This window comes from Colobus angolensis, unplaced genomic scaffold, assembly GCF_000951035.1.
Source record: "Colobus angolensis palliatus isolate OR3802 unplaced genomic scaffold, Cang.pa_1.0 Scaffold563, whole genome shotgun sequence".
Lineage (NCBI taxonomy): Eukaryota > Metazoa > Chordata > Mammalia > Primates > Cercopithecidae > Colobus > Colobus angolensis.
In genome coordinates, this window is record NW_012119188.1 from 29422 (window position 1) to 54187 (window position 24766).

General features: G+C 54.5%; 1 protein-coding gene across 1 annotated transcript in view; it reads left to right on the top strand.

Moving 5' to 3' along the window:
* LOC105525897 (trinucleotide repeat-containing gene 18 protein-like) overlaps positions 1 to 24766 on the top strand; it is a gene marked incomplete at its 5' end in the record, with an annotated part of 87204 nt that overhangs the window by 25304 nt on the left and 37134 nt on the right. Inside the window, 8 exons of the mRNA XM_011961688.1 lie at positions 621 to 623; positions 4480 to 4655; positions 5261 to 5397; positions 5572 to 5700; positions 7705 to 7876; positions 10398 to 10758; positions 15534 to 15809; positions 21812 to 22057. Of these exons, the coding sequence (XP_011817078.1) occupies positions 621 to 623; positions 4480 to 4655; positions 5261 to 5397; positions 5572 to 5700; positions 7705 to 7876; positions 10398 to 10758; positions 15534 to 15809; positions 21812 to 22057 (1500 nt within the window). The remainder of the gene's footprint in view (positions 1 to 620; positions 624 to 4479; positions 4656 to 5260; positions 5398 to 5571; positions 5701 to 7704; positions 7877 to 10397; positions 10759 to 15533; positions 15810 to 21811; positions 22058 to 24766) is intronic.

Genomic DNA, 24766 nt, shown 5'->3' on the forward strand with positions numbered 1-24766 from the left:
AAAAAAAAGAAAAAAAAAAAAATTCCCTTGGTCTTCCTACCTGGTACTGGGTTTTGTGTGTGTGTGTGTGTGTGTTAATTTTTTTTGGGACAGAATCTCACTCTGTTGCCCAGGCTGGAGTGCAGTGGTGTGATCTTGGCTCACTGCAACCTCTGCCTACCGGGTTCAGGTGATTCTCCTGCCTCAGCCTCCCAAGTAGCTGGGATTACAGGCGCATGCCACCATGTCCAGCTAATTTTTGTATTTTTAGTAGAGATGAGGTTTCGCCATGTTGGCTGTGCTGGTCTTGAACTCCTGGCCTCAAGTGATCTGCCCGCCTCGGCCTCCCGAAGTGCTGGGATCACAAGTGTGAGTCACTGCACCCAGCCCAGAATTCTCCACCCTATTAGGACACCAGCCTTACGGAATTAAGGCCCACTGTCATGACTTGAACTTGACCACCTCTGCAAAAGCCCTGTCTCCCAGAGGTCACCTTCTGAGGTTACGGGGTGCTAGGACTCTCACATATTAAATTAGTGGGGAAATGACTGAACCCCTCACTGCTGGCCTTGAGGCCACTTAGGCATCCCTTGTCTGATGAGTTAAGAGCTTCGGGAAAATAGGTTTGTGGGAGGGTGAAGGAGGTGACACAGTTGTACCTTGGTCCGCTCCTGGAGAACAGAGCAGCCCTCCATCCTTACCTGACATTGTAGACTCTTAGGTCTCGCAGGAACTTGAGGCGGGGGTAGGTGGCGCCGAAGCATCACTGTGGGGTGTGCGAGACGGTTGCAATCTAACATCAGCCTTTGGGAGCTGATCAGGTTTGCGGCTTTGTGGCCTCAGTTTCCCTAAAGATGTAAGAAGAGCAGCTGGGCGCAGTGGCTCACACCTGGAATCCCGGCACTTTAGGAGGCCAATGCGGGCGAATCACTTGAGGTCGGGAGTTCGAGACCAGCCTGGCCAACATGGCGAAACCCCGTCTCTACTAAAAATAAAATGAGCTGGGCATGGTGACACATACCTGTAATCCCAGCTACTCGGGAGGCTGAGGCAGGAGAATTGCTCGAACCCAGGAAGCAGAGGTTGCAGTGAGCCGAGATGGTCACTGCACTCCAGCTTGGGCAACAGAGTGAGATGACAGAGTGATATTCCGTCTCAAAAAAAAAAAAGATAGAAGAGCAAAACAAGTATTCTCAACTAGGGGTGATTTTGTAGGACATTGGCAACCAGTTTTGGTTGTCACAGCTTGGGGGGAGCACTACTGCCATCTAGTGGGTAAAGGCAGGGACTCAGCAAGACACCCTACAGTGAAGGCAGAGGACAGCCCTCAGCAGAGATGCGAATGAATAGTGAAATGTGAATGGTGCCAAGGAAGAGAAGCTCCCCCCTCAGCAGCATCGTTAGTCATGTCTGTCTCTGGAACTTTGCCAATAGAGAATATGGTTCTCGGCTCACCACAGTCTCTGCCTCCTGGGTTTAAGCGATTCTCCTGCCTCAGCCTCCTGAGTAGCTAGCACTACAGGCATGCGCCACCATGCCCGGCTAATTTTTTGTATTTTTAGTAGAGATGGGGTTTCTCCATGTTGGTCAGGCTAGTCTTGAACTCCTGACCTCAGGTGATCCGCCCACCTCGGCCTCCCAAAGTGCTGGGATTACAGGTGTGAGCCTCTGCGCCCAGGCAAAAATTGATATTTTAGATCACAAAGAAAATGTCAGCTGGACATGGTGGCTCACGTTTGTAATCCCAGCACTTTGGGAGGCTGAGGCAGAAGGACTGCTTGTGGCCAGGAGTTTAAGACCCGTGTGGGCAACATGGCGAGACCTCGTCTGCATTAAAAAAATGAAATGTCAATGAAAAAATTGTAATAGGACTCATTTAAATTTGGTGGAGACCAAAGCAAGATCTCTGTGGTTGAAGCACCCTTTCTGGAGGGTGGGGGAAGTATTTATCAAAGAGAGAGAACTGCACATACCTGGTCATATTCATCACATTGGTGAGACTTTTCCTACCACACGTGTGCCAGCTATGTGCCCATGTGCTCCTATTACAAAAAGATACAAGGCCACCGGACACGGTGGCTCACGCCTGTAATCTCAGCACTTTGAGAGACTGAGGTGGGAGGATCATTTGAGCCCAGGAGTTCGAGACCAGCCTGGGCAATGTAGCAAGACCCCATCTCTACAAAAAATACAAAAACTAGCCGGGTGTGATGGCATGTGCCTGTGGTCCCAGCTACTCAGGAGGCTGAGGCAGGGTGATTGCGTGAGCCTGGGAGCTTGAGGCTGTGGTGATGTGTGATGGTGAACTCCAGCCTGGGGCACAGAGTGAGACCCTATCTTTAAAAAAAAAAAAAAAAAAAAAGGAAGAACCTAAATGCCGTGAATGGGAGATGACTGACTTGGATGAAATCAAAACTCATCAGTTCAAGAGGGTTCTAGGCTGCTCCTCCACCCCGCCCCCCGCATGATTCTGCGTAAGCTCCTTCTTTGCACGTTTGACCATTTAAAATTGCTGACATTCTAGTGTTTTTGACCTTTAGAGATGGCAATTTTTATAAGGTTCAAGCTGATAATAATGAGGTAAATGTTTGCTTTGTGCTGACAGAAGACATTAAGCAGAAAAAAAGCAAAGTGTGATACAGTGTTGAGATTTTTTATTTTTTTCCTGAAACAGTCTCCCTCTGTCGCCCAGGCTGGAGTGCAGTGGGGCTATCATGGCTCCCCGAAACCTCCGCCTCCAGGGTTCAAGCGATTCTCGTGCCTCAGCCTCCCAAGTAGCTGGGATTACAGGTGGTCACCACCACATCCAGCTAATTTTTGTATTTTTAGTAGCGGGGTGGTTTTACCATGTTGGCCAGACTGGTCTCAAACTCCTGGCCTCAAGCTGTCCACCCACCTCGGCCTCCCAAAAGTGCTGGGATTACAGGCATGAGCCACTGTGCCGAGCTTGAGATGTGTGTGTGTGTGTGTGTGTGTGTGTGTGTACGTTTTTTCTTTGAGACAGGCTCGCTATGTTGCCTGGGCTGGAGTGCAGATGTGATCGTGGCTCACTGCAGTCTCACCTTCCTGGGTTCAAGTGATCTTCTTGCCTCAGCCTCCTGAGTAGCTGGGACTGCAGGCACCCAGTTTACATTTATGTATATATATTTTGAGCCGAGGTCTCACTCTGTTGCCCAGGTTGGAGTGGCTCAATCTCAGCTCACTGCAACTTCTGCCTCCTGAGTTTAAGCAGTTATGCCTCAACCCCCAAATAGCTGCGACTACAGGTGCTTGCCACCATGCCCAATTACTTTTTGAATTTTTAGTAGAGACAGGGTTTCACCATGTTGGCTAGACTGGTCTTAAAACTGCTCACCTGAAATTGTCTGCCTGCCTTGGCCTCCCAGAGTGCTGGGATTACAGGTGTGAGCCACCGCACCTGGCTTAGTTTTATATTTTAAAGGATGCTCGTGGATGTCATGTGCATTTGAATATGCATAATCATTTCTGGAACTGTCTTCTGGAAACTGCACCCACAGTGGCCTCCCAAGGGAGGGACCTGTGTGTTGCAGGAGGAAGGAAGAAGGCTGTCTTTTTTTTTTTTTTTTTTTTTTTACACCTTTCTGCTTGGTTTGTGTTTTTCATCCTGGACTTTTTTCTGATTATAAGAGCCATGTATATTAGCTATGAAAAAATGTACATACAAATAAGTGAAAGGAGAGCTGTACTGCTGGGAAATACCCTTCGACCTTTGGAGGCCCTCCCTCTGGAGGCTCTGCTGTGCCCAGTGTACTCTGGGAATAGAGCACAGGACCCTGTGGTGGGCGTGCTGCCTTCTCTCCTGTTCTATTGATTGACTGATTGAGACGGAGGCTCGCTCTGTCGCCCAGGCTGGAGTGCAGTGGTGCCATCTCGGCTCACTGCGTTTCACCGCGTTAGCCAGGATGGTCTCGATCTCCTGACCTCATGATCTGCCCGCCTCGGCCTCCCAAAGGGCTGGGATTACAGGCGTGAGCCACCACATCTGGCCAATTTTTTTTTTTTGGAGATGGAGTCTTGCTCTATCGGCCAGGCTGGCATGCAGTGGTGCAAACTCAGCTCACTGCAACCTCTGCCTCCTGGGTTCAGGCGGTTCTCCCACCTCAGTCTCCTGAGTAGCTGGGATTCCAGGTGTGTGCCACTACAGCCGGCTAGTTTTTGTTATTTTTAGTAGAGGTGGGGTTTCACCGCTTTCGTATGTTGGCCAGGCTGGTCTTGAACTCCCGGCCTCAGGTGATCCGCCCGCCTCAGCCAGCCAAAGTGCTAGAATTACAGGCATGAGCCAGTGTGCCCCACCTTCTCCTCCATTGTTGAGAGATGCTCAGGACTTCCGGCATGTCACAAAGGCCTCTGTCCACTCAGCACCTTGGGGGATGGGCGCGTGTGGCCTGGGGCCTGTGCTTGCTCTGGGCCTTGGCATCCCCGTTTGGGGTCGGGTGGTGGGGTGGCGGCAGCGCCCTGTTATCTGCCTCCTGTCTGCAGGTGCAGAGCGGGCCCTGGTGGCCCGGCCCTCACTGGAGAGTCTGCTGGCAGCGGGCAGCCACATGCTGAGGGAGGTGCTGGATGGGCCTGTAGTGGACCCGCTCAAGAACCTGCGGCTCCCGCGGGAGCTGAAGCCCAACAAGAAGTACAGCTGGATGCGCAAGAAGGAGGAGCGGGTGAGCGGCCAGCTGCTTCCTCCCTGGGGCCTGCGGGCTGAGGCCGGGTGGGAGTCCCCTCCTTGGAGGTGCCCTTCTGCTCGGGGCGTGGCTGGCTTTGGCGCCAGAGAGGGCTGAGCTACATTCAGCTCCTTGTGCTGACGTGCTATGTGGTCCCAGGCAAGTGGTTGCTCTTCTCGGGGACTCAGTTTACCCATCTGCTAGCATGTCAGGCACATCATACAGGTCGCGGTGTGATCCACTGGCAAGAGAGTAGCCCAGGGTCACATGTAGCTCTGGCTTTAGGTGTCCAGCGGGCCTGGGGCCGCAGCATCCCCTCACTGTTTATAAATGACACAATGGCCCTCGCTGATGGAGCAGGTGTCATACGCAAGCGCTGTGCTTCAGGCATGCCATCTAATTGAGCACTGCCACAGCCCCACAGAGCCAGCCCAGCGTCCTTTGCCTACGATGAGGCCATGGCCTCAGTCAGGAGGTGGCAGTGGTGGGACTCGAGCCCCAGCTCCCAGTGCCGTCTCCCCTTCCTCGGGGCACCTGGGTGGGCGGTGGGCGTCGTTGGGCAGTGGCATCCTCACCCGCTCCTCCTCTCCCGGTTCTTCCCCCAGATGTACGCCATGAAGTCTTCCCTGGAGGACATGGACGCCCTGGAGCTGGACTTCCGGATGCGGCTGGCCGAGGTCCAGCGCCAGTACAAGGAGAAGCAGCGTGAGCTGGTGAAGCTGCAGCGCCGCCGGGACTCCGAGTGAGTGTGCCCCCCGCCCGCCCCGTGGGGCCCCCGCCCCGGCCCGCCAGGCCCCCAGGCGCGCAGCAGCCGTCGAGGTGTGCGTGGACCCGACGCCGTGTGTGCATCGTGTGCCCGTTCTCCACGTCCCGCCCGACCCCCAGCGTCACAGCCAAGCGTGTGATTCTTTTTAAGGGACAGGCGCGAGGAACCCCATAGAAGCTTGGCACGCAGAGGCCCTGGCAGGCCGCGGAAACGGACCCACGCCCCGAGCGCCCTGTCGCCCCCCCGCAAGAGAGGGAAGAGCGGCCACAGTAGCGGAAAGTAAGGCTGGCCCCTCGGTGGGTCGGGGACTGGCACACAGCTTGAGGGGAGGAGCCCGGGCCCCACGCGGGGCCTGCCTCGGGGTACTGGGGGACCTCGCGTCCCTCGGACTCTGACCTACCTGCAGCAGTGGCCCTCGGGGAGCACGGACTGTGCTGCCCGGGCCAGGAGGGAGCGAGGCCAGTGCTGAGCTGGATGGATGGCTCCTGCGACAGATTTTTCCCATGTCCTAACCCAGAGCTTCACCTGTCTTCCTGCCACGCCTGCCTCCTCACGCCTAGGGCCTAATTCCTCCACTTTTCCATGCGCCTTCTCCCTGCGGAAGGACTCGCTGGGCTGCCAGCCTTGCTTGCTGGGACGGACTGTGACCCGGCTGTCGCTCGGTCTCCGCCATGCCGGACCTGCTGGCTTGCCCCCGAGACCAGGGCTGGCTCCTTCTGGCACTTGGGGACAAGCTCCTCCTCCTCGGGTGGTGGTTGCAGCCTTGTGGGGCGCCTATGTGGGTCTTTCTGAACGCCAGCTGGAACGAGAGCTTTTCCCGCAGGGCGAGGCGTACACAGAAAAGATGCTTCATCCTTCCCTCGGTGTCTGTAGCACGAGTGGAAAGGGGCCCGTCAAGGAAAGGGGTCGGAGTGTTCTGAGCCTAGGACAGGAGGGTGGGGTAGACGCTAGGTCACTCAAGACCTGCTCTGAGGAAGCAGAAGGAGCCCGGGGGGCCTTCGGTAGGGCACAGGAGAGGCAGTAGGAAGGCCACAGGTCTTCTCAGGATAAAACAGCCCCAAGGCCCCCACGTCTTGCATTTAATATCCTTGGATGTTTCTGACTGAAGAGGGGATGGAGAGTGGTAGAAATCTCCCTCACTGGCCGCAGGAGGGGCAGGGAGAGTTTCCTGGAGAAGACGGCAAGGAGGCTGTGGCCACCAGCAGCGTGGTGGTCAGGGGTGTGGCCTGCACTGGTTAAATTTCCTATTGAGTCCCAGCACCATCCCTTAGTGTGACTGACCTCAGGCCAGGTGTTTGCTTTTCTGAGCCTATTTTCTCATCTATAAAAAAATTAAGTACACAGGTTGGCCACGGTGGCTCACGCCTATAATCCCAGCACTTTGGGAGGCCACCGAGGCAGGCGGATCACTTGAGATCAGGAGTTTGAGACCAGCCTGGGCAACATGGAGAAACCCCATCTCTACTAAAAATACAAAAATTAGCCGGGCGTGGTGGGGTGTGCCTGTAATCCCAGCTACTCGGGAGGCTGAGGTGGGAGAATTGCTTGAACCTGGGAGGCAGAGGCTGCAGTGAGCTGAAATTGAGCCACTGCACTGCATCCTGGGCAACAGAGTGAGACTCCATCCAAAAAATAAAAATAAAAAATAAAGTACAGCAGCACCAAACGTTTGTGGCCAAGAGATATATCACTAACACTGCAAGACACACAGTGAGTGAGTGCCAAGTACAGATTGGCTGTTTCGATCACCTGTGAAGTTTCAGCTTAAAGCAAGCAAGTGGGGTTTCTAAGCCATGTCTGTGTCCCCATTGCCACGGCGCATGGGATTCTGGAGACCAGCAAATGGCTCCTTTTTCGTTTTTTTTTTCCTTGCTGGAGAAGACAGACTGGAATCCTTCTTCGTGTCAGCTTGTGTTCTAAACTCCCCCTGCCATCCTGGTGGATTTCCTTGGCGTTTCTGATCTTTGTTCTTGGCACGATTTGGTAAATGGGTATCTGACCACACAGAGATGTGTGTGTGTGTGAGTGTACGCGTGAAAGCACACAAGAAAGAAAACGCTTTTTTCCTTCTTTCACCTTAAACTCTCATTCTGCTTCATTCACAAATATCCCAGAATTCCAGCACTGTTGTTTTACAAGATCCATCTCCCCACGCCCGTCACTCTGCCATCACTGTCCGCGCTTCAGGGTCCAGAGCCCAACCCTTCAGGGCCACGAGGGTGGACCCCAGCCCGCAAGTCTTGTCTGGCCAGGGTGCTGACCGGTAGTGCGTCTGCGTTTCAGGCTGAGCAGCAAGTCTCTGCTGACATCAGATGACTATGAGTTGGGAGCAGGGATACGAAAGAGACACAAGGGGTCTGAGGAGGAACACGATGCCCTCGTCGGAATGGGGAAAGCCCGGGGGAGGAACCAGACTTGGGATGAACATGAGGCCTCGTCCGACTTCATCAGTCAGGTAAGTAACCCAGTCTTCCAGGTGTGTGAGATCTTTCAGGGAGGTGTCTGGAGGGTATGTTAAGAGTTCACGCTCCCTTCAAGCCTGTAATCCCAGCACTTTGGGAGGCCGAGACAGGCGGATCATGAGGTCAGGAGATCGAGACCATCCTGGCTAACACGGTGAAACCCCGTCTCTACTAAAAAAAAAAAAAATACAAAAAACTAGCCGGGCGAGGTGGCGGGCGCCTGTAGTCCCAGCTACTCAGGAGGCTGAGGCAGGAGAATGGCGTGAACCCGGGAGGCGGAGCTTGCAGTGAGCTGAGATCCGGCCACTGCACTCCAGCCCCGGCGATAGAGCGAGACTCCGTCTCAAAAAAAAAAAAAAAAAAAAAAGAGTTCACGCTCCCTTTGCAGGCCCCTTGTTCCTGTACAGAAACCTTAGAAGTGGCTGTCTTAGTGCCAGAATGATGACTCTTCTCCAATCCTTATTTTACAGAGGGGGAGATTAAGGCCCAGAGGAGGTCAGAGACCTACTGAAGTAACACAGCCTCAGAGACAGGAGACCTAAAAGCTGTCTCCCTCCGTGTGCTGCATGACCCTTTGCTAAAGCCAAGCAGAGATACAAGTTCTTAACTAAATAATGCAATTGCTCTGTTGTTTAATGGTGTAATTGTTTAATGAGCGGCTTTGCCATTCTGTAGTTCTAAGAAACAAGGGCTTGGTGCCATGGTAATTTCCTCTCTGAACTCTCCGGGGTAATGGGCTGAGAGCCAACTCCTTGAGTCTTCTTGTTTCTTCAGAGCATTGAAATCATCCACTTAAGGTGTCTTTCTGTAAATACTAATGTACCTTGTCATCCCTCCCCATAAAGCCCACTGCAAAGGGGTAGTTTTTTTTGTTTGTTTTGTTTTTTTGAGACGAAGTCACTCTGTTGCCCAGGTTGGAGTGCAGTGGCACAATCTCAGCTCACTGCAACGTCTGCCTCCCAGGTTCAAGTGATTCTCCTGCCTCAACCTCCTGAGTAGCTGGAATTACAGGCGCCCACCACCATGCCTGGCTAATTTCTGTATTTTTAGTAGAGACAGGGTTTCACCATCTTGGCCAGGCTGGCCTTGAACTCCTGACCTCAGGTGATCTGCCTACCTCAGCCTCCCAAAGTGCTGGGATTCCAGGCATGAGCCACTGCACCCGGCTGAGGGGTATTTTGGTTGACTTGGCTGAGAAAGCATGTTTTCTTAAGAAAAGAAAATAAGAAGTGTTTATGGACTCAGAGTTAACATATTGTTACCTGCTTTATGGGGCTGTTGGGGGCAGGCTCATGGAGGGAGACGGGGTCTAGGAAGAGAAAGATCGCCAGTGTGTACACCAGACATTTTTTACTTTCAAATTGTGGTAAGGGATGCTTTTGTTTTAGTTGCCACCGTCCCAGCTTTTTTCTTAAGAAATGTCACCTGATTAAAGAAAATCGAGATAAAATATTCAAATGTGGGGCATCAATGGCTTTGAAACTGCATGTTTCACTTCAACAAATGTCTGCAGCTGACGATAGACGTGCAGGCAGGAATTTAATCTGTGAAATCTCTAATGGGTCTTTCTGCTTCAGGCATCCAAGGAACACTTGAGGCATTTTTTTTTTGGCAGCTTCGGCCCCTTTAGTTGGGCAAACTGGTTTGGACTGTGCACTAGTCTTTGTCAGCTGCTGCAGGTGACTGAGATAGGCGTATCAGCTGTGCTTCAATCTGGGGTTTTGATCTTGATTCCTTTCCTCCTCTCTTAATCCAGCTGCCTTCTCCAGGCCATCAGCAGCAGCACTTGCTTGAAGTGCTTCCTTAGGAGACAGCAGGCAGTGCCGCAGAAAGCCAGGGCCAGGGATTAATGTAACCACAGCACCGGCTGTTTAATAAGTGGTTACCTTGTATCAGACATTGTGGTCACTGCATACCTTACCCGAGTTCATCTTCAGAAGCACCTGTGTAATGCCAGACACAAGTATCCCTATTTTACGGAGTTAAACATTGAAGCTGGCCAGTTGTGGTGGCTTACGCTTGGAATCCCGACACTTCGGGAGGCTGAGGTGGGAGAATGCCTTGAGCCTAAAAGTTTGAGACCAGCCTGTGCAACATGGTGAAACCCCATCTCTACAAAAATAGAAATAAAAAAAATTAGGAGTGATGGCACACGCCTGTATTCATCCAGCTACCAGAGAAGCTGAGGCGGGAGGGTCACAGAGCCCAGAGGTCGAGGCTGCAGTGACTTCCGACTCCCAGCTAGTCGGGAGCCTGAGGCAGGAGAATTGCTTGGACCTGGGAGGTGGAGGTTGCAGTGAGCCGAGATCGCGCCACTGCGCCCCAGCCTGGGAAACAGAGCGAGACTTCGTGTTAAAAAATATATATGTATATTTATAGATATAGAAGCTAAGAGGAGTTAAATCACAGAGGCAGGGGAAGGATTGGAGCCCAGGCTGGGCAGAGCATGTACACAGAAACCCACTACGCTGTTTTGTCAAATCTTGTAACCCATGACCCACCTTCCCTCTCCAGCTAAAGATTAAGAAGAAGAAGATGGCCAGCGACCAGGAGCAGCTGGCAAGCAAGCTCGATAAGGCCCTCTCCCTCACCAAGCAGGACAAGTTGAAGTCGCCCTTCAAGTTTTCGGACAGTGCTGGGGGGAAATCGAAAACTGGCGGGGGCTGCGGCAGGTACTTGACTCCTTACGACAGCCTGCTGGGGAAGGACAGGAAGGCGCTGGCCAAGGGCCTCGGCCTGTCTCTGAAATCCTCCAGAGAAGGTAAACACAAAAGGGCCGCCAAAGCCAGGAAGATGGAGGTGGGGTTCAAGGCCAGAGGCCAGCCCAAGTCGGCCCATTCCCCGTTCGCCTCGGAAGTGAGCAGCTACTCTTACAGTAAGTAGCGGATGCCGCACCACCTTTGGTCCGCTGCTTCTCTCCTTCTGTCCTCTACCCTCTTCTCTCCACCGTTCTCTCTCTCTCTCTCTCTCTCTCTCTCGCACTAAAGTGCCTAGGCTTGGCATGGCCTCCAAGCCGGAACTTGGGGGGAGGCCGCCTGAAGCGGATATGCCTGTGATTGGCGAGTGTGTTGCCGGGCAGGTGCCGGTGATTGGTGGGCGCCCGTGATTGGCGGTTGGAAGCCGACGTCCACCTGCGCTCTCTTGCCCGCCCTCCGCTTACCTGCTGGATGCCATTGGCGACATAGGCTTTGCGTGTCATAGAGTTGGCAGCTGTTTGGCCTAGACAGGTCTGGAGTGCGACTCCTTTTGACGGTCGTAGAGGTGACTGGACTCCCCTACCCACAGGAGGTATGCTGTCTGTTGCGGACCACAGCTTTGTAGCGAAGTGTTGGCGGAAACAGCATTTATGGAGCGCCCGGTGCTGGGCTCTGGATGCAGGGCTTCACTGGCATTATTGTGTATGGCAGCTCTGACAGTGGTACCCCCATGTTGTTGCTGGGGATGCTGAGGCCTGAGAGCCAGAGGGAGTGTGTGCGCTCAGGTGCGGAGAGGCGACTCGGGGTTAAACCTGGTTCGGCCTGACCCACCTACTCTCTGGAACCTGCTGCCATCATGGCTGTGGCCCACTATTGAGTTGTTTCTGTTTTTTGGGTTTTGTTTTTGCTTTTGGTTTTTGTTTGTTTTTTGAGACAGCGTCTCACGCTGTCATCTAGGCTGGAGCACAGTGGCGCGATCTTGGCTCACTGCAACTTCCACCTCCTGGGTTCAAGCAGTTCCCTTGTTTTGGCCTCCCGAGTAGCTGGAACTACAGGCATGTGCCACCACACCCGGCTAATTTTGTATTTTTAGTAGAGATGGGGTTTTGCCGTGTTGGCCAGGCTGGTCCCGAACTCCTGACCTCAGGTGATCCACCCGCCTCGGCCTCCAAAGTGCTGGGATTACAGGAGTGAGCTACCGCGCCCTGCGTTTTTTGAGACAGTGTCTCTCTTTATTGCCTAGGCTGGAGTGCAGTGGGGCCATCATAACTGACTGCAGCCTTCAGCTCCTGGGCTCAAGTGATCCTCCTGCCTTAGCCCCCCTGAGTAGCTGAGACTAGGTGAGCACCACCACACCCGGCTAATTTTACAATTTTTTTGTAGAGACAGGGTCTTGCTGTGTTTCCCAGGCTGGTGCCTGGGCTCAGGCAGTCCTCCCCTCTGAGCTTTCTGAGTATCTGGAGCTACAGCTGTGTACCACCGCGTGCAGCTAATTTATTTTTATTTTTGTAGAGAGGGGGTCTCCCTGTCTTCCAGGCTAGTCTGGAACTCCTGACCTTAAGCAAGCCTCCCGCATTAGCCTCCCGAATAGCTGGGACCATCGGCGCACACTACTACACCCAGCTCATCTATTTTTATTTTTATAGAGGCTAAGTCTTGCTATGTTGTCCATGCTGGTCTTAAACTCCTGGGCTCGAGATCTTCTGCCTCAGCCTCCCAAAGTGCTGCAATTACAGGCGTGAACTGCCTTGCCCAGCTGCTATTGAGCTCTTGAAATGAAGCAGTCCTGGTGGGACTGAAGAATGGAGTTTTATCTCATTTAACAAGAGACTGCCAGATTGGAGTGTCCTCATGGTCATGGCCTCTTGTGGCCCAGAGCCTGCTGCCTCGTTGGTAGAGGGTGCTTGCTTAGTATTTGTGGACAGGTGCTAAGTTTGTGGCTGCTGCAGGGAGGCCAGTAGGAGCCTCCTGGGTTCTGGCCCATGTCAGTGTCTGTGGTGGCTGTTCTGGGAATCCCCAGTCCCTGGGGCATGTGGAGAGCTTTTGCATTGGCAACTGCCTGGTTCTGTGTGTCTGGGGCTTTTGATTGGCTCTGGCCGGTTCATGGGCGGAGAAGGCGGGAGTTTGAATGTCAAGGGCGAAAAGTGGACCTGTTTACTGATATAGTAAAGTGTGTTTTCTTAAGAAAAGAAAATAAAAAGTGTTTATGGACTCAGAGTTTTAAGATATCGTTACCTGCTTTATGGGGCTGTTGGGGGGCCTTAAGTGGGCTCACGTGGGCAGAGAGTGGAATGTGGCACTTGGCACGGGATTAAGCTGCTGTTTTTTTTGGGGTACATGTGTTTTTCCTGGGCTAGCAGGTCACCAGGACTGATGCTCCCCATGGGTGTGAGTTAAGCTGCTGACTCGTGCCTTCTGTGCTGAGGACGTATGAGAATGTCGTGGCTTCCGTGCCTCTCTGATTGGGATGGGTGTGATCAGAGAAGTACAGCACAGGCTCCTGGCCAGTGTGCGTGGGCACAAGCAGGGAGGGACAGTGCCAGAGACTCATCACTCTGAGGAGGGGGAGGGAGGGGCTTTCTTTTGCTCTCTCAATCTCTGCTCCTTTTGGAAAAGTAAAGGGGGTTCAGCGAAGTTGGGGGGAGATGGCTGTTCTTTTGATCTTCTGAGGGAGTGGGGTCGGTGGATGCAGTCTGGGTGACAGCTGGAAGAATTCCCCACTTTCAGGTGGATGTGGATGGGGTCTCTGTCCCTGAGGTCTCTGGGGTGCTCCAAGCTGGTGTGTTCACTCTTGGCGCGTGTGAGGGAATGTTCGTTTTATTTATTTTTTATTATTATTATTTTGAGATGGAGTTGCACTCTTGTTGCCCAGGCTGGAGTGCAATGGCATGATCTCGGCTCACTGCAACCTCCGCCCCCTAGGTTCAAGTGATTCTCCTGCCTCAGCCTCCTGAGTAGCTGGGGTTACAGGCGCACATCACCACGCCCAGCTAATTTTGTTATTTTTAGTAGAGACGGGGTTTCATCACACTGGCCAGGCTGGTCTTGAGCTCCTGACCTCAGGTGATCCGCCTGCCTCAGCCTCCCAAAGTGCTGGGATTAGAGGTGTGAGCTGCTGTGCCCGGTCTGGGAATGGTCAGATGGCCACCCTCACTTCGTCTTGCCTTTGTTGAAAACTCCACTGTCCTGGATGAGAGAAACAGACTAATGTAGCAGTGAGGAATTCATGGGCCTGGCTCCAGCGAGATGGTGGCTGTGGGATTCACCTGGCTCTGCAGAGCACTCCTCTGTTTTTTATAATCTGCTTTTCTGCACTCCTGGGTCAGAGAGAGTGCAGGGTCCACAAGCAGGTAGGCGTGTGTCCAGCAGGGAGGTGCTGAGCTGGACGAGGTCTAAGCGAGAACGGTTTTCTCTTGCTTTTTCTGTTTCGATTGTAGGGATCGGTGGCATGCCCTGTGGGTTTTTGTTTTTTGTTTTTTTTGTTTGTTTTTAGATGATGTCTTGCTCTGTTGCTCAGGCTAGAGTGCAGTGATGTGATCTTGGCCTCACTGCAACCTCCACCTCCCGGATTCAAGTGATCCTCCCACCTCAGCCTCCTGAGTAGCTGGGATTACAGGTGCCAACCACCACAATACAATACAAATAGAAAATACAACAGTTTTTGTATTTGTTTAAAATACAGATGGGATTTCGCCTTGTTGGCCAGGCTGGTCTCGAACTCCTGGCCTCATGTGTGCTGCCCGCTTCAGCCTCCCAAAGTGGTGGGATTATAGATGCAAGCCACCATGCCCGACCTCCCTGTGGGTTCTTATAGGAGGCCAAGCTGATTGTCACCCACTGGTCTCTCCAGCCTGGGACACAGCCTTGGGAGGGACAGATTGGAGCATACGAGAGAGAGCGCGCTTTGGTAGATGGGCAGGGGCTGGTAGCCTGGCGGGACTGGACCTTGTCCCACCCCAGGGTTGCTGGACCATCCTGAGGTTGGGGTCTTGCTGGAGTGAAAGCTTAGGTGTTGGTGGGAGCAGTCAGAGGAATGCCTGCCATGGACGCGTGCGTGTGGTTTCTCTTGGAGGTGGCGGGTGCTGCCAGAGCTGTAGCTGTGTTGGTTCACGTTCCCCCTATTGGGAGTGGATTTCAGCAGATCAAGGGATTATTCTCTGTCTCTGGAATCCCTGTCTTCCCATCTTGCCCAGTATGAAAAACAAATCAAAATGGCATGGGCATGGCGGGGACCGGAGCAATGCCTGCTTTGCAGGCTCCCCTCCCAAAGCTGGCTGGTTGTCTCTCCGGAAGGTTTGAAGACTCTTGTCCTGCATTGTATAGTGAGGCTGGAGACTTCGGGGAAGCCAGCAGTGGTGTGTCGGCGCACCGGCTTGTAGAAAGAAGGGCAAGGGAATAGCTAGCGGTAACAGCGTTTGCCGATTTCCATGGTGTAAACAATCTTCCCGTGGCCTGTCTCGTGCTGCCACTAGGAGGCCGCTGGGAGGGGCATTGGGAAGAGAATGCGTGATCTGCTCTCATGAGCCCTTCCCCTCCTGAGTCAGGTCCTCTGCGGTTGTCGCCCTTGGCCCATTGTAATCCCATGGGACAGGCAGTGACCGCTGTGACCAGGGGACAGTCCTTCCTGAGCATGGGGCTCCTCTCATCCCCTGGTGCCCGGAAAGGCTGGAGTGACTGGTGGGTGAGGCTGGAAGCATCCAGTCTAGGAAGGGCCTGGGTCCAGCACTCGAAAGATGCCGTGCAGTGGCCGAGGCACCCGGAGCAAGGAAGAAGCCTGGACTGGGAGGGGAGCTGGTGACATTGGGCAAGGCCTTCCCACGGCTGCCTACTAGGTATTCAGACCTGTTTGTTCTGGCACCTTCCAGTGCGTTCTCAGAACCATTAAAACCAATACAATGACACCAGCTCCCGCTGCCCTGTGACTTATCTCTATTAAAAACTACTTTGACTGCAGATACGGACTCAGAGGAAGACGAAGAATTCCTGAAGGACGAGTGGCCCGCCCAAGGCCCCTCCAGCTCCAAACTGACGCCTTCTCTCCTGTGTGGCATGGTGGCAAAGAACAGCAAGGCGGCTGGCGGCCCCAAGCTGACCAAGAGGGGCCTGGTGGCCCCCCGGACTCTGAAACCCAAGCCGGCCACCAGCAGGAAGCAGCCGTTTTGTTTGCTGCTTCGAGAGGCCGAGGCGCGTTCCTCCTTCAGCGACTCCTCGGAGGAATCGTTTGACCAAGGTTACTAGCTCCAAACACAAAATACCTTCCGTGTTTCCTAGCGAGAGAGTGCGTGCGAGTGAGCGAGAGGGAAGCGAGTGGGCGCGCGGGAGAGATGGTGGGTGAGGAGGCCCGTGTGGATGGCCGCGGGAAGGCTGCCATCTGGGATCTTGGCAGCGTAGCCTGCTGTTAATCAGCTGAATGATTTTGATTTTTGCTTTGATTTGTACTGTATCACTGTGATAATATCACCGGCTGGCTCTTTTTGAGCTGTTATATGGACTGCTTTTGAGTCTGCGTTTTTCTCCACTTTCCCTCTTCCCTGCCCTCCTCCCCCTCCCCACCCAGTTCCCCCCAACCCCCGCACTCACCTTTTCCGCCCACCCAGAGACCCCAGGCTCCGGTCGGGCTCTCTTTGGGCACGGGTTCGGTGGAGGCTTCCCGAGGAACATTTTGTAAATGGAATTCTGTCGTGTGGGCGTGTGACTTGATGTTTGTACTGCGATTTTGGTAATACCAAGCTTTATTAAACATATCGAGTTCATTTTTAACTAAACCTGTGTGCCTTGTCTCTCTTGCTGTGTCCTTACTAGACATTAGGTTGATGCTTCCCTCTCATTTTGTTTCTCCCCCACCTCCTCCCCTCCCTCCTCCCCACCCAGAAGGAGTAGGGACGGGACCGTGCCGCCTGCCGCTTGCCTGTGTTATTCAAATATCCCTGGTAGCGATTGGCATTCATTTCATTTTTCAGGTTTAAAATCAAGCGCCTTCACCTCCAGCATCATCATGTTTTTTTAGTTGCTTGTTTTGTCTTTTATTTTCTTAAAGCTCTATTCTTACTTGCCAGTGGTTAAAAACTATTATTTATAAACACTTGGCTTCTCACGTGTATTTCTGTTTTGAAGGGCGTGTAGGCAGCGCAGGGCCCAGAGCCTTTGACACCCCCGATCTCTGTCATTCAGTGTGAAAGCGGCTCCGTTGCCGTGTCTAGGGACAGAACGTCATGCTCTGTTTGGAGAGAGGCTGGCCTGGTCTCAGCCTGGGGTCCTCAGCCACCTCGGTTCTCAAAAGAGAGCTGCGTGGGCCCTGAGAACCCACTGGCCTTGCCCTCTCCAGTGTCGGAATTGTGCTTCTGAGATTAGACATGTGTGAGCCTTTCAGGCCCTTCAACCAGAAATGCCCCAAGAAAGGAAAGCAGGTGAAGCTCTGACATTTTTTCCTAGCCCTGGTTTTAGGATTTGCTTCAGGGCCAACTCCCCCTAGGGCCAGCCGAGGGGATCCCCCAGGCCCTGGGTAGCCACACCTGAATGTCACCTACTCACTGAGGAAAGCCTGGGGGTGTCATCATGTCCCTGGGTCTGACCTGGCTCAGGTACCCCGGGACCTGAACGCTGTCCCCCCCCACCCCGCCCTGTTTTTCCAGCCCTGCTCTCGAATTCCTGGTCTACCACCTCCCCTCCCAGACCTCCCCTCCAGATTGGCAGAGATCCATTTGGGTGACTAGGAGGTGGTATGGCAAGCAGTACGATGCCCCAGGGCCCATGCTCCCCTGGGCTGCTACTACCCCTCTGAGCGAACGCCACCCAGGCCAAGAAGAAAGGCCCCTGACCCACTGGCCAGCCTCATTTTCTGAGGCCTCCCCCTGCCCTGGCTGTCCGTGGATGAGTCGGGTTAGTTTATGATCCCCTTGTCCCTCCCCAGCCTCCTCCCTCTCCCCCATCCACCCCGTGGCTGGACCCCACGCCCCCACCGCACGCCCCCACCCCACGCCTCTTTAAAGCCATGGTTCCCACTTCCAAGTTTTTGAGCCCTCCTGCCCCAGCTCAGACCCCACAGAGAAGCAGGCAGCCCCCTAGGCCTCTTAGGAAGGGGCTCTGGGCTGGATGCCGCAGTGCCAAGTGGACAGGACCCAGATAGGGGAGTGCGGGGGGCGAGGGGAGGCTGGGGAGGCCCAGGCTCCTCAGTGCCCCCCTCCACCCCCGCCAGTCCACCATTGAGCAGGTCTTGAAAGGGATATTTGGGTAATAGGGCCTCGCTGACCTGGTACTAAACTCCATAACTGGCTTGGCTTTTCTAGTGTGTCTGCTTCTTCCAGCAGCCCGACCATCCCTCCACCCTTGACCCCTCCCCATGATGCTTTGAATGTCTGTTTTGGTCTCTTGCATTTGCTCTCACGCTGCACTCTGGACGCAAAGCGAAGGCTGGGAGTAGGGCAGACGGCGCAGCGGGTCACTGAGCTTGGGTGCGAGCCTGGCTCGTTGCTCCGTAGGTAGGCAAAACGCTTTTCTTTCTGTCCTCCGTGCACCTCCCTCCTCGGGGTTCGCCCCCACCGGGTCTGGCAGCAGCAGGTCGCTCCGACATCTACCACCAACCTGTCACCGCCAACCCCATGTCCTGAGCCAAGATCTTTTTTTGTTGTTGTTTTTTTCTTTAAATAATAATAAGAAAAAGTTTTTCTGCATTTCCTTGGGTTACTTTGATGGGACTTTTTTCCCCCCTCCCTGTCCCCAGCCCTCGGCAGGCTTTGTTGCCTCAGGTATGGACAACTCCAGAAAGGTTTTCTTGGTCCTGAGAGCCCCTCTGCTCCCCGGCCTGCTGCGGACGCTAGCGGAGTGTGCCCCAGACCCCGTAGGGGCAGCAGGCGTGGCCTTGTCAAGCACGCAGGGAGGCGGGAGGGGCTCCCATGCCAGCGTGCGAGCATCGAGCTGCTCCCGGCTTTCTGGGCTCTGGTGTGGACGTTGCGAGCGTCCAGAAACCCAGAGCTCGCCCTCCCGCCGCAGCCCCTGCTGCTTGAGAATTCCTCTGGATAGGAAAGATTTCTGGAGTCTGCGCACCTGAGTGGCTAGAAGGGAAGATCCCTGGCCTCATGTCCAACCCTCCGCCCCCCACCCCCTAACCAGCACCCCCCGCACCACCCTGCTCAAATTGGCCCACCCCAGGGAGACCCGATGTGGGGGACCCAGGCGCTGTTGAAAGTCTGCCTACACTTAGCCTGCTTTGCCGCTGTGGCCCACTGGGGCGGAGACAGAGCCATGTGACGCCTGCAATGTGAATGATCGCAAGTGTGCACTGCCTGCCTGCCTGCCCCCGCCTGCCCGGCTGGCCTCTCCAGCCTGCTTCATCCATCGCTCTGGGGGCCAGTCTCCCCTCTCACCCTCTTAACAAACCTCCTCCCTCTCCCTCTGGCTCCTCCCTCCCTCCCTCTACCCCTCTGCGGACTCCTCAGACTCATCACCGTCCTCTGTGAGGTGGCCCAGCAGAAATCCGGGCTCCCTCCAATACACGAGTAGACAGACAGGACCTCTGCCCTCATTGGCACCCCTGGGGCCACCGCTTTTGGCCACAAGTTGCTTAAGCAAGCAGGCGGCTTGGGGCATTGGCCGGAGACCGTGGAGTTGGCTGTCCGTCTTCCCCGTCTGTCTCCCCGAGCCTAGACTGCTCCTCGCCCTGGAGAGAGAGGGTCTGGTGTCTGCCTCTTCTTGCTGGAAGGGGCCACCTTCCAGCCCTGCGGCACCCAGAGTCACCTTCCGGCTCCCAGCACTCTGGTCCGCGAGACAGACAGGCGCCCCTGTCACCTGCTCGTAGGTGACACTTTGGATGTGGCATCCCAGGGCGGAGTTTGCTCTCTGAGGCCTCCCACCTGCCCGTCCTTGGAAGTAAGTCTCTACCTCAAGACAGTCTCTATTTTTGGTGGGGGAGATTTGGTTGGTGTTCAGGGAGCCTCTTGTCTGCCAGCTGCCTTCGTCCTGAGAGCCTGGGCTGGGCTCTGGGGGCTGCAGACTCTCAGGCAGGCAGGGAAGGTTACTGGATGATGCTCATCTTAAGTCACCAACCAGAGAGACAGGTTGGGGCTTCTTTATTTCTTTTAAGTTTTTCTTATTATTTTTTGAGATGGAGTCTCGCTCTGTCACCCAGGCTGGAGTGCACTGGTGCGATCGCGGCTCCCTATGACCTCTGCCTCCTGGGTTCAAGTGAGTCTCCTGCCTCAGCCTCCCGAGTAGCAGGGATTGCAGGTGCCCGCCACCACACCCGAATGATTTTTGTATTTTTAATAGAGATGGAGTTTCACCAGGTTGGCCAGGCTGATCTCGAACTCCTGACATCGTGATCTACCTCCTCGGCCTCCCAAAGTGCTGGGATGACAGGCATGAGCCACTGTGCTGGCCTATTTATTTTTGAGACAGGGTCTTGCTCTGTCACCCAGGCTGGACTCCAGTGGTGCCACCGTAACTCACAGCAGCCTCGGACTCCTGAGCTCAAGGGATCCTCCCGCTTCTGCCTCTGGAGTTGCCGGGACAGCAGGTGTGTGCCACCATGCCTGGCTAATTTTTAAAATTTTTTGGGGGGGCCAGGGGCGGTGGCTCACGCCTGTAATCCCAGCACTTTTGGGAGGCCGAGGTGGGCGGATCACGAGATCAGCAGATGGAGACCATTCCTGGCTAACATGGTGAAACCCCGTCTCTACTAAAAATACAAAAAAAAATTCGCCCGGTGTGGTGTTGGGCGCCTGTAGTCCCAGCTACTCGGGAGGCTGAGGCAGGAGAATGGCGTTAACTGGGAGGCGGAGCTTGCAGTGAGTGAGATCGAGCCACTGCATTCCAGCCTGGGCGACAGTGCGAGACTCCGTCTCAAAAAAAAAAAAAATTTTTTTTTGTAGAGACAAGGTTTGCTCTGTTGCCCAGGCTGGTCTCGAACTCCTAGCCTCGAGATCTTCCCGCCTCAGCCTCTCAAAGTGCTGGGATTACAGGAGTGAGCCACCTTGCCCAGCCCTGGGGCTTCTTTAGACAGTCTGCCAGCTCTGGGTTCGAGCCTGCTCTTCTACTGCCCAACTGCTTAACCCCGTTGGGCCTCAGTCTACCCCTGCTCTTCCTGGGCATCCCATGAGTGAAGAGTCACAGCTGGCTTTAGCTCCCTGGGCACGGGGACAGCACAATTCCTGCCTGCAAGTCACAGGGGTGGCCCTGTTTCTGTTTCATCGTCTTTAAGCTTGCAAATCGCTTCCTCCTCCATGCAAACGATTCTCTTTGGACCCTGCCCTTGGCTGAGCCAGTGGGCTGGGAGGGTCACCCCTTGCTGCAGGTGAGAAAACAGAGGCTCCGAGAGGGCCAAGGACTTGTCCAGCCTCCTCAGAATGGGGGAGTTGCTAGGAGTCAACTTGATTTTTTAAAATTAATTTTTCTAGAAAATTAGACACGGGGATTCTCTACGTTGCCCAGGCTGGTCTGAAACTCCTGGGCTCAAGTGATCCTCCTGCCTCGGCCTCCCAAAGCATTGGGATTACAGGCGTGAGCCACTGTGCCCGGTCAGGAGTCACCTTTATTTTATTTTATTTTTTTGAGACCAAGTCTCACTCTTGTCACCCAGGCTGGAGTGCAGGGGCGTGATCTTGCTTCACTGCAATCTCCGCCTCCCGGGTTCAAGCAATGCCAGGAGTCAACTTTAGACTCCAGATTCCTTCTCAGGGCTGAAACCATGGGGGTCCCCTGGCCCCCAGGAAGAGTCCGAACTCCACCTTCTCCTGCCGCCAGCCTCCAGGACTCAGCTGGTGAAGCTGCCGCGGGCACCTGTGCCCAGAACCCCTGGCCTGAGCCCCCAGGGCCCTCTTCCCTGCTCACCTCCCTCCGCTTCCTCTTTCCTTCTCCTCTTCTGCCTCTGTGTTGTGTGTTGGGGCGTGTGTGTGTGTGACCGTGGAGAGCGCTGTCTCCAGTCCTTGTCCGTGTGTCTGGCCCCTGCCACAGCACAGGTGCATGTTGGTGCCCCTCACAGAAGCCCACCCTGACACACAAGGCCGCTGCCCGCTTCTGGGCCTTCCGAGACGCCCACATTGGGCTCAGCTGGCCGGGGGCATTGGGCCATTGGGCTGGGGGAACCCGTGGGCTGGGTGCATCCACCCCTGGCAGCCCCCAGCTGAGGACTGAGGGGCTAGGCTGGAGCCCAGAGGCCACTCCAGGCCAGGGGGGTGGTGGGGGGCGGCCCTTGCCAAGGCTAAGGCTCTGACTCGGTCCTTGTTTTCTGCACGCCAGATGAGAGCTCGGAGGAGGAGGACGAGGAAGAGGAGCTCGAGGAGGACGAGGCCAGCGGCAGCGGCTATAGGCTGGGTGCCCGGGAGCGGGCCCTGTCGCCGGGCCTGGAGGAGAGTGGGCTGGGCCTGCTGGCACGCTTCGCAGCCAGCGCCCTCCCCAGCCCCACGGTGGGCCCGTCCCTGTCTGTGGTACAGCTGGAGGCCAAGCAGAAGGCCCGGAAGAAAGAGGAGCGGCAGAGCCTGCTCGGTGAGTGGCAGCAGGTGGGCTGCGGTAAGGGGGGCGCACGCCATTGCTCCATCCCACAGGTGAGGAAACTGAGGCTCAGAGATGCAGGTGCTGCACTGGGAACGGGCAGAACCCCAACCTCGTGGGCCAGCCCCATCCTGATCAGGGATGCTGGCGACAGGGGCCCCAGCCTGCCATCTCCAAGAAGCGGATTCCTCGCCTTGCAAAGGGCGACTTCCTTCACTCTCGTGCTTCCAGCAAACACGGTCCTGTTTGGGGCACTTAGGGGGCTGCGGGAGCTCCATGGAGGCCCCTGACCCAGCCTGGGGTTTGTGGGGGCCATTCCAGGTTGGTGACACCCAGTCTGGCCCGTGAGAGAGTCGTGGGTGCTAGCTGAGACATAGGTGCAGGGGAAGGAACAGCCACGCCGCGGTAGGAAGAAGACAGCGCGCATCTTGTTAAGGCTTTGTGGGGTGGTGGGGGTGCAGTCTGTGCCACGGGAGAACGGGTGGGACAGGCCTCATATGGCCTGGGCTTGAGCCTGGAGGAGTCAGGTGGGGTGGGCAGGCACCAGGCTCTCTTCGACTTGCCCGCAATCCAGATAGGTAAACCGAGGCAGCAGGCACTTACCCCAGTCTATGTCCTTCATGTCTCTGCATCTCTGATTGTTTCCCTGCGTCAGGGCCCTGCCTTCCTGGGACCCTCTCGTGGACCCTCCCTGTTCTCACCGGGCTGAGTGCCCTCACATGAACACGGCTCACCTGCAGCTGGGGTTGGTGCTGGAGATGGAGATGGTCATGCATGTGTTCAGGCTCTGAGTTCCCCTGGCCCCAGCAGGGGAGGGTCCTTCTGACCCCTCAGGCGTCCTTTTCTGAGCCGCAGTAGGGGTAGGTTTGAGGCCCTCCTGTCGGGCTGGGACAGGAAAACAGGCATTGCTTCCCCTGAAGGCCACCCAGCTGCCCCTGGCTTCATGTCCTCTGTAGGTTCGTGTAGCAAAGCCCCACCCCTGACCTCCAGTGTCTCTTGGAACCCCATTTGTGACACCCATGCCAGGCTCCAGGCCCTGCCTTCCCCCTCCTCCTCTCACTCCCACACTTTGCCATTGTTTGCTGGGCTCTGGGCCTGGCTCTCCTGAAAAGAGGCACCAGGGGCCCCCTACAAGGCTACCTATTCTTAGGTATTCTTCATACAGAAGCAGCTGGAGGGCGTCTTCAGAGTGCACACTTTGCCAGGCCACTCTTCTGCCCAGAACCTCCAAATGGCTTCCCGCTGCCCTCTGATCAGTGCTACCTGTCTGACTCACCACCATCAGACTGACTGCTTGGACAACATTATCCTGTCCACAGCCCCTCCATGCACCAGCCGGGCTAGTACCCTCAGGCATTTACACTTGCTATTAATACAGCCCAAAACGTCCATTTCACCCAAACCGTCCAAAGTATTGGCATGTGGTCCAAATTATTCCTTTATTCTACATTGACTGTCTGAAGGGTCTGCAGTGATGTCTCCTTTTTCATTGCTTATACAGATTGTTTTTTCTTACTCTATTTCTTGGTCAGTCTGGCGAGACGTGATCAGTTTCATCGGCTTCTACTCTTTGTTATTTTCTTCCTTCTCATTCCTTTGGGTCCACACGCATGTCTTGGAGATACTGCAGGATTGCTTTCAAACTGTAAAGCGAATATCACAGTAAAGCAAGTCACATGAATGTTTTGGTTTCCCAGTGCATATCGAAGTTATGTTTAAACTATACTGTTGTCTCTTAAGTGGGCAGTAGCATTATGTCTGAGAAAACAGTGTACACACCCTAATTAAAAAACAGGTTATTGGCCATGCATGGTGGCTCACACCTATAATCTCGGCACTTTGGGAGGCCAAGGCAGGAGGATTGCTTGAGCTCAGTAGTTCAAGACCAGCTTGGGCAGCAGAGCGAGACCCCATCTCTAAAAAAAAAAAATGGAAAAATTAGCCAGGCATGGTAGCACACGCCTCTGGTCCCAGCTACTTGGGAGGCTGATGCAGTGGGATCACTAGAGCTTGGGAGGTCGAGGCCGCAGTGAGCCGAGATTGTGCCACTGCACTCAAACCTAGGTAACAAAATGAGACCCTGTCTCAAAAATAAAAGACCAGGCCGGGCGCAGTGGCTCATGCCTGTAACCCCAGCACTTCGGGAGGCCGAGGCGGGCAGATCATGAGGTCAGGAGATTGAGACCATCCTGGTTAATATGGTGAAACCCCATCTCTACTAAAAATTACAAAAAATTAGCTGGGCGTGGTGGTGGGCGCCTGTAGTCCCAGCTACTCAGGAGGCTGAGGCAGGAGAATGGCGTAAACCCGGGAGGCAGAGCTTGCAGTGAGCTGAGATCCGGCCACTGCACTCCAGCCTGGGCGACAGAGCAAGACTCTGTCTCAAAAAATAAATAAATAAATAAATAAATAAATAAAAAAGACCAAACAAAAAGCATATGTTTACACTATCCTGTAGTCTCTTAAGTGTGCAATAGTGTTATGTCTTTTTTTCTTTTTTTTTCTTGAGATTGAGTCTCGCTTTGTCACCCAGGCTGAAGTGTAGTTGCACAGTCTCTGCTCACTGCAATCTCCACCTCCTGGGTTCAAGTGATTCTCCTGCCTCAGGCTCCCGAGTAACTGAGATTACAAGCACACACCACCACGCCTGGCTAATTTTTGTATTTTTATTTATTTATTTTTTGAGACAGAGTCTCGCTGTAT